Source organism: Aegilops tauschii, chromosome 6 (genome assembly GCF_002575655.3).
Source record: "Aegilops tauschii subsp. strangulata cultivar AL8/78 chromosome 6, Aet v6.0, whole genome shotgun sequence".
NCBI lineage: Eukaryota > Viridiplantae > Streptophyta > Magnoliopsida > Poales > Poaceae > Aegilops > Aegilops tauschii.
This window is the reverse complement of record NC_053040.3, coordinates 16,582,992-16,592,238: the sequence shown is the minus strand read 5'-3', so window position 1 is coordinate 16,592,238 and position 9,247 is coordinate 16,582,992. Positions and strand designations below refer to the sequence as shown.

At 50.3% G+C, this 9,247-nt stretch overlaps 1 protein-coding gene across 1 annotated transcript; it reads left to right on the top strand.

Annotated features, from left to right (window-relative positions):
* The first annotated feature begins 365 nt into the window (after positions 1-365).
* Positions 366-2,353, top strand: LOC109760390 (high-affinity nitrate transporter 2.1-like). The gene is made up of 2 exons (XM_020319222.3): positions 366-1,896; positions 2,240-2,353. The coding sequence occupies exons 1-2, from the start codon at positions 373-375 to the stop codon at positions 2,351-2,353; spliced, it is 1,638 nt and encodes a 545-aa protein (XP_020174811.2). The 5' UTR covers positions 366-372.
* Positions 2,354-9,247: the final 6,894 nt, after the last annotated feature.

Genomic DNA, 9,247 nt, shown 5'->3' with positions numbered 1-9,247 from the left:
ATACTGTACTACCAAGTAGTTTGGGAGCCATGATAGTTGAACGGAACAAATGTACAAACGTTGCAACAAACTGCTTAACTAAAATACCATGTTAATTAAGGACAGAAACACGTCAAAAATATATCAAACGGTGTGATTTCATTCGAGCAAAAACGAGACAAAGGGAACCCGAGCTACATATGCCAAGGAATATGCCAAACCGAAGCTGCTCCTAGTCTATAAATACACACCTCCTTGTAGTCTCTCGAGCAGAAACTCATACCATTCCAACATTGGTACTTAGCTGGCACTTCCCTCCTAGTCCATTAGTTGTTCAGTTCAGCTCCAAGGAGCAAGGAAAGTAGAAGCCTTCCGGCCTCCACACCAGAGGGTATGGAAATGGAGGCGGGCTCCTCAGCCGCCGCCGCCACACCGCCCATAACCTTCTCGCTGCCGGTGGACTCCGAGCACAAGGCCATGTGCATCAAGATATTCTCCTTCGGCAACCCACACATGCGTGCCTTCCATCTCGGATGGATGTCCTTCTTCACCTGCGTTGTCTCCACCTTCGCCGCCGCTCCGCTCATCCCCATCATCCGCGACAACCTCAACCTCACAAAGACCGACATCGGCAACGCCGGGGTTGCCTCGGTCTCCGGCGCCATCTTCTCAAGGCTGGCCATGGGCGCCATCTGCGACCTCCTCAGCCCATGCTATGGTTGTGCCTTCCTCGTCATGCTCTCCGCACCAGCAGTGTTCTGCATGTCCGTCATCGACGGTCCCGGTGGATACATCACTATCCGCTTCCTCATTGGCGTCTCTCTTGCCACCTTTGTGTCATGCCAGTACTGGATCAGTACCATGTTCAGTAGCAAGATCATCGGGATGGTTGGCGGCTTGACGGCGGGATGGGGTGACATGGGTGGTGGGGCCACACAGCTCATCATGCCTCTCGTCTTCGACGGCATCTTGGCATGTGGTGCTACACGTTTCACAGCATGGCGCATCGCCTATTTCGTGCCTGGAATGATGTTGGTGCTGATGGGCTTGCTTGTGCTCACGATGGGGCAAGACCTTCCCGACGGTAACCTGAGGAGCCTTCAGAAAAATGGTGACATGAACAAAGACAAGTTCTCCAAGGTTCTTCGAGGCGCCGTCACCAACTACCGTACATGGATCTTTGTCTTCATCTATGGCTACTGCATGGGCGTCGAGCTCACCACCAACAACGTGATCGCCGAGTACTATTACGACAGCTTCCACCTCGACCTCCGTGCCGCTGGCACCATTGCTGCTAGCTTTGGCTTGGCAAATATCTTTGCAAGGCCGATGGGAGGATATCTCTCCGACCTCGGCGCCCGCTACTTCGGCATGCGTGCCCGTCTTTGGAACATTTGGATCCTCCAAACAGCCGGTGGAGTCTTATGCATTTGTCTCGGCCGCGCGTCTAGCCTCCCCACCTCCGTCACATGCATGGTCCTCTACTCTACCTGCGTGGAGGCTGCATGCGGCGCGGTCTATGGTGTCATCCCTTTTGTCTCCCGACGCTCCCTCGGGCTCATCTCTGGCATGAGCGGTGCAGGAGGTAATGTCGGTGGCGGGCTCACCCAGTTCCTCTTCTTCACGTCATCGCAGTACACCACCAGCAAAGGACTCCAGTACATGGGCATCATGATCATGGTTTGCACGCTTCCAGTCGCGCTCGTGCACTTCCCGCAATGGGGCTCCATGCTCCTCCCTCCCAGCACTGACGCCACCGAGGAGGAGTACTATGGAGCCAAGTGGACGGAGGAGGAGAAGAGCAAGGGCCTCCACATCGCCGGCCAAAAGTTCGCTGAGAATAGCATCTCTGAGCGCGGCAAACGCAATGCCATCCTCGCCGTACCTTCCAGCCAACCAAATAACACGCCCCAGCACGTATAAGGCTTTAGTCTTTTTACCTTAGTGGATACATTGGCTTGTTGTTCTGCCAGGTGCCAGTCTTTAGCGATTACCATCGCACGCGTATACACACACACGATGCATATATACACGGACGTACACGCCACCAGCCCCCTGGGATCGAGGTGGTGCTCCCAACTTGGATGGTGTTGTTTTCTACACCGCGTGACCTTGTGAGCTTATCCGAAATCCTATTAGAGGAGGCATTAGTCTGCAATAAGGGTTTGTAATAAGTTATCAGGAGAGATCAATATATGAGTTTGCATCGTTCTTACACCTTCTGCCATCTTAATTTTCATTGTACTATTGTGCTTCACAGTGGAGTAAGCAAAAAAATGACATGGCACAACAATTAAAGAGGAGACAGAGCACTTTGGTGACCACAGAAAGAACCAATGTGAAGCGCGTGAACCTAGGCAAACCACTTAAATGAAACAACTTGACCAATGGATGAAAGACTTTAGGTGCTAACTCATTAAATAAAGTGTGCTTATCAACAATAAGTTAAGCACCTCTGCATTGGGGAGTTGAGTTGCTAAGCTATTTAATACATTTAGCACCTCATTTAAACACCTTTCCATTGGAAGAGGTCTAAGCTTCACTTTTGAATGTTTGGGCCCTCGAATTAGTATGAGAGCAGGTTATCTGTCTCTATGCTGGCGTCCTCATTAAGTGTTGTTTGTAATCTGTTACTAATAGGAAAGATGAAAGTGAAACTCCTCTCTGCCGTTGCACTTTCCAGGTACGTGTGGGGATCCTTGTTTGGAGGTTCCACCTCCTTGTCCTTACTTCACCAATGTCCAAAGTAGAGTCTCTATCTTAAACAGGCAGCGTACGGCTCTGTACGGTGCCCTAGCTATGCAAGCGTACGGACAGCCATAATATTCTCGCATGAAAGGTGAGAGTTTGATGGTGTGTGGGGGGTGTTGTCCCGGTCAAATTTGTCCAACATTAATGGTTTCGCCTTTGATGAGCCATCTTGAAGGTCCGCAAAACTGCATATCAGCGATGGAGTCGCGTCGAACTCGGTTGCGAAGGTGATCCGTCATTTTTTCTTTCGGTGGCTACTGTGGTGGTGCTAGAGGCAGGTGACAAGAGTTAGTGTCAAGCTCAGAGACCTTCTGCTGTCTTGACACCACGACTTCTGGTCACAGGCGTAGCTGTAGGTGTCTGCCGTAGGTGGTGGATCATCTGACTTGTCAGAGTAGGAGCCGTGGCGGTCGTCGCCGTCCTCCAAAGAATTAGAAACGACAATGAGCATCTTCATCCACCAGACAACCCAGTCATGCTGCCACTTGAGCTTCGCCACCTGAGATGCCTTTACCGCTGCTTCCGCCGCCTCGTGCTCCGACTGCTCAATTGCTAGTCGGCGCGCCTTGGCGTTCTTTCTCCGGAGCCGGCGAGCGTCCGTCTCCGCTGTCGTGAGTGAACAACGGTAGACCCAAGAGAGGAGCTGCTCGTCCTTGTCAGGCTTTGCTGGCAACCAGCGGAAGCAGCGAATGGATTGCTCCGCCGCCTCCCTCTCCCTTGACCGCTACCTCTCGCGGTGGACGGCGCATGCCTTCAATTTTGGTATGCGCGCCCGCGGCTGCCGGCGGGACGAGCACTGCCACCCACCGCTGCCCTTGCGGAGCAGCGGCAGGTGGTAGAGGTGGAGGATAGAGGGGCTACACGGATTGTGCAGCCCACGCAGAGCTACGCGCATGCCGGGAGGGGCCAGCTCTGGCATCTACGCTGCGCCAGTGACGGATCGGCGAGGGGGCAGATTTGAAACTGCGTTATGTCTACCTTTGAAAGTTCCAGAGCCATGCGGAGGGCCAGCTCCTCGTCGACATCATGGTCCGAGTCAGAGCAACTACCGGCGCTTGACATGCTCCCATGAGTCGTGGATTGGATCAAGGAGGGGAGAAATCGAAGGAGAGGAGAAGAGACAGAGCGAGAGAGATGAGTGAAGTGAGCTAGTGTTCCAAACCGGGATTTTGTGGGGGACGGAGTGGGGTCAGCGGTTGGTTGGGCTGACATGGCAGGTACGTCCGAGCGTGCCTAGACCTATACTTGGACATGATATGAAGGGCGTTCAGCACCGGTTTTGACGTGCCCTGCTATGCTCTTGCTATCTCGATGGCAGCTAATGAGAGTATCAAGCTATAGACCACGCACCTTTGAATCCAGGATATTACACCTTGTAAGCTTCCGTAGCAGCCACCCTACGGCTGCTGTTTGCTTGCATATGATGAAAAGCTAAAGTGGAGCCATGTGCTTGCAGTCATAAGGGCGTCTCCAACGCCGAACGTCAAAGCGCCCGCAAACGTCCCCATCATGCTGTTTAGACGTGTTGTGCTATCCAACGGGGCATGTATCTCTCCGCCGAGCGATCCATACGTGCTTTTTCCTAGAAACCAGAGACAAACTAGGAGGCTTTGCGGGCATCTGGACCGATGCAAGCTCCTAACCGTCATGGCCCATCCAAACCCTATCCCTCGCCCGTGCGCGCTTCCCGCCCGAAACGGACAGCGCCGCTCCTGAGCATCGTCAGTGCCGCATTCATGCCCGGCTAGAGTGGACGTGGCCTCTCACTAGCACCGGCCTTGAAGCAGTGCATAGGCCGAGAGAGCGCCGCCCGCACCGCTTCCCTGTGCACGCAACTACTCCACGCTCAAACGAACCATGTTCGTCCAAGTCGCCCATATTAATTGCATGTGGTTGCCGAGGAACCTACTCCGGCACCACCCATCCGTCCGTCTGCCGTCCACCATTGTCATTCTCCTGCTATATAAACTGCAGCCTCGACCATAGCCACAATCATTCGCCTCCGGTCCCTTTCTCCTCTCCGCACCTCTGCCACCGTAGCCTCCTCGCACTGCAAAGCCCTCTGGGACGGATTGTCGCCGGAGCAGAAGAAGGAGATGTCCGTCATTGCTATCGGCCGGCAGTCAGGCAGGCAGCCGGAGGTCGACGACGTCCCAATGGAGGGCGCGAACGAGGATGAGCTAGCGCCACCCTCCTCGCCGGTGCATTACACAATAACTATCAGCGAGGCATGTGCCCATTACATGGACATGGTGCGGGATGAGCGGGAGGAGTAGTTCCGGGAGGTGCAGGTCGATGGGGCCTACGACCTCCAGCTCCTCCAGGAACACTAGCAGGCAGAGCAGCAGCTTCCCGCTGACAGGTTGATCGCGCCGGACGCGGACGTAGCGAAGCAGGCAGCGCTGCTCGAGTCCTACCGCACCACCCGCGAGATCTGCCTCAACCGCTGGCGGTACTGCCAGTGTCAGGCAGAAACTGGAGGCCGCCTACAAGGAGTTCGACGAGGAGGCGGACGAGGTGCGGGGAAACACCAACGACGAGGAGGACATCGTCAAGGCCGCACCCCGCCACCACGACCATGAAGCCGACATGTCCGTGGGCGCCACCGGCGGCGAGGAAGAGCAGTGCATGGTAGGTCGCCGCCGCTCGGGTCCCTTGAAGGCCAGCGCTCTTCGCCCCGCCTGAAGCCAAGCTAGGCGGGGTGATACTCGTCGGCATATTAGTCACCCAAGTTGCCGTGATGGAGGTTACGGAGCAAAGTTGTAGAGCGCCGAGACGGAAATGGATAAGGCAAAGCCAAGTGTCAGAGTTTCAGTTCTCGGGGCTCATGGCCGGACATGAGGAACGGGCGCCGGCGATCATTTGATTAGGTTTAGAATAGAAGTATGTCCGAAATTATACCTTCAGAGTTGGACAAGTCCGCTTTTAGTTGAAGTATATATGAAATATAATGAATTTCGTCTGGTTAATATGAAATCTGCTGGGTTTGCATGAATCTCTTCCGGTTTATATGAAAATCCTCCCGGTTGACATGAATTTCGTCCGTTTAGTTTGAACGGTGGTTGACATATATGCGGGCAACGTTGGATGGCGGCCTCCGGCATCAGTGCCCGCGAACTAATCCCCGTTTGTCCTTATACAGATGTCAGCGCAAATTTGCGGTCAGCATTGAAGATAACCTAACAAATCAAATCAAATCAAATGGGATACATCATGTATCTCCGTGCCATCTCCTTGTTTGACCATTTCTTCTTGTTGCATAATGATAAGCATGAGCTACACGAATAATACCCTAAGACACAAGATCATCAAGTAGGGAGAGGTGTGGTTCCATGCTAGTATATGCATTGAAATTCTAGTTGTATATCGTCATCGGTAACCTAAAGTCTGACCGTATCCATATATGTTTATCTACATTGACATCAATGTACGGCGTAATTTGTCTTGACATGTTTGCTTACAGGAGAAGTAAACAATTTGAGAGGCCAGTCGCACATTGACCGACCTGTAGTGCTCATGCTATCCAGGAGCTGGTTGGAACTCTTCGAGGAGGTTACGCACGTCCTCTTTGTCGTCTTTGATCTCGCCAGCTATGTGACAAAGGACATGCTGTACTACTACATGTACGGCAGATCGAGGAGTTGCATAGTTGAATGTGACACAGTTGGAACTTTGCTGTTTGTGCATTGAAATCAAGGCTGGACGAAAGAAGATCGTGAAATCTCTGGTACTGAGTCGACCATCCAACCCAATCCACTGGAGCATTTTTGGAACATCGCTTTTTTTTGCCACGACCTTCAAAAATGTCATTTCATGATAAAGTTTTGCAAGCACTCAAAACATCTGACAAAGCTTGCCACAAAAAGATCAATTTCTTTAAATATGTTTACTTTTTTTTTTTGATTTACTGTTTATCAGGGAGCATTTGAGCTCGGGTCCAGACGTCGCGGCCATCCCACACTCTCCTTCACGAACAGTACTGCAAGTTCCTTGCTAGCTTCGTGTTGGAGTACTCCTTTCAACTTTGCTCAATGATCGAGAGCAACCTAGCTAAACTAGTTTTTGTAACAACATACACACAACATGCAAGTCTTTGGCTAGTTCTCGATGCCAACTGAACCATCTGATTAACGGAGAAGTCTGCAGACACCACCGACTGTGCTCTTGCATATGCAACCGCCGCAACTAGCTTGTTCTTAATTAATTTGCACGGTTTTTGTAGTTAGCGTTGTACTTAATTTTGCAGCTAGATCGAATCTGAATAAACCCTCAATGTATTGGCAGAGTCAACTCATTGCACGGCTCTGTACTTGCAGCCAGATCTGTACTTGCAACAGCTGGGCATGCACTTAACGACTTTTTAACGTGCAGTCCCATTCAAATATATACCTTATCTCATATAAGTGGTTGAGCAGCCCAGAGATAGGCTCGACGGCGGAGGACAGAGAGACGCAACTTGACGCCGCCAACTAATTAATAATTTGTCTATGAACCGATGAAGACGCAGCCCGCCAGCCACCGTACAGTTACATCCATGTGCTGGTGTTTTTCAAGAGTCAACTGATCTTGTACGGTGCACCTACAATTTTATATATCAACTTGATGGGTAGTTACAACTATGCAACTTGTGTCCCCTACACTCTTTTGGCGACTAGTTAAACGTACGAATCCCAGTTACTGTCGGTGACACATTTTATTTCGTCGTTTTTACAATTTGCCAGCCGGCTTGATGTGGACCGATCGATCCGGGCCTTACGTACGTGCGTGCTCTTGAATTCAACGTGCGTGCATGCATGTGCACTGACTGAAGCTAGCAAATTTGACTTCCACACCGGCCGGGAATCGCGCACGGAAAACACGTCGCTGACTCTCGTAGCTACACGACGTGCATGCAACAGTACACGCCCTGCTGACTCAGCTAGTTAACCTGCTCCGATAAATTAAGGTGATACGAGATACGTATCTTGACGATCGATCTCTCTATAGATCTCGATGACAGCTAGTATAAGGATGGATCGATCCAGGTTGCTCAAGTCTCGATGACGAGGTACCAACACAACACTCATCCGTACTCTTCAGTGGCGGAGCCAGGATTAGATCAAAGCCCTGGGCCCAAAAAGAAATTCACCGCGAGGGAAAAACTTAACGTCAATAAGGCTTTTAACTACCTCAAAAGACACCTCATAAAAATATGGCTCAATTGCACACAAAAAATTATAATCTAAACTCAATGCCTAACGATAAAAACATGATAAAACTATAAACAACAGTACATGATAAAAAAGAGAGTACCAAATCAATGATTTGCTTTATCAATGCCTCGCATAACCTCATCAACCGTGGAAGAAGAGCCTACACCTTCAGGACATCAAAAGCGAAATTTCATAAGAGAGGGCATAAACATCAAGTGAAACAATATCATTGATACAAATCTAAAAACTTACCACTTCGAGGAGGTAAAAGCCCTTCACAAGACATATATGATTGAAAGCGATATACAATATCATCGTCATAAATACTTGCAAAAACATCTCGCTCAATAGAGCAACCATCCAATAATTCGGCCAATCATCACTCAGCCGCTTGATTCCTCCATCTAAAATGATAGGTGTAGACACCCCCATTGCGGACACCGGTGAAAACAATCTCTTCATCTTCTTTTTCTGCAATATGAAATGAAATTGGAAAATTACATCAATTTGAGTTCACCAATACCCTAGTTATATGGCTGGATACATACACACACATTATTTCAATTAAATTTCAGTTCGGAGCAGTTTATACACTAATACATGTAGAACATGGTATAGATGGAGAGCATTAGGAGTGAAACAAGGAAAGCATCAAATACATTTACAAGGTGCGGCAGGCGGCACTGAAGCACCCGCAGAGAAGCAGTGGCGGACGAACAATGCACAGGAGGGCGGAGCGGAGGCGAACCAGGTGCGAACAACTATGCCGCTGCATCATGCGTGTGTGCGTTCTGCTACGGTAGCCCATCAAGGCTTCGGCCTTCTTCTTTTCACTGGGCTGCGCCCCGGGCCTACAAAAAAAATTATACAACTATAGCCTATTAAATTTTTCACGCCCCGGGCCTGGGCCCTGGGTGCCCGGGGCCCAGCTCCGCCCCTGGTACTCTTGCATGTGTGAGGCCTGGCCTAGTGTTGTTAATGCAGCTGATCACAGTGCCAAGTCTTCGGCCATCGCTAGGACTGTTGTCTTTAATTTTATAGAAAAAATAATGTAAAATTTTCAAAATACATCTCGAGTAAATCCTTCTGACCACCGCAGCTCGATTGGTCGTCCTCCAATTTCCAGAGGAGAGAACAATGACCCGAGATAAGCAGTATTTGTGTCGCTCACACAAACCTATAGAGGGAAACACCTCTTTGATGTTGCCGTAGTAGCCACCTGTCCCGTATGATGGGATCAAGCGGAAGAAGTTGAATCCAATAAAAAGAAACGGGTGTGCTAAAGCACATCTAAATGTGTACCCCCTCTTTAAATAAATATAAGA

Bases quoted from the DNA above. Each gene is read 5' to 3' on its own strand.
- LOC109760390 (XM_020319222.3), top strand. From the start codon at position 373: ATGGAAATGGAGGCGGGCTCCTCAGCCGCCGCCGCCACACCGCCCATA. The intron at 1,897-2,239 runs GTATAAGGCTTT...TGTGCTTCACAG, and splicing joins CAAATAACACGCCCCAGCAC to TGGAGTAAGCAAAAAAATGA.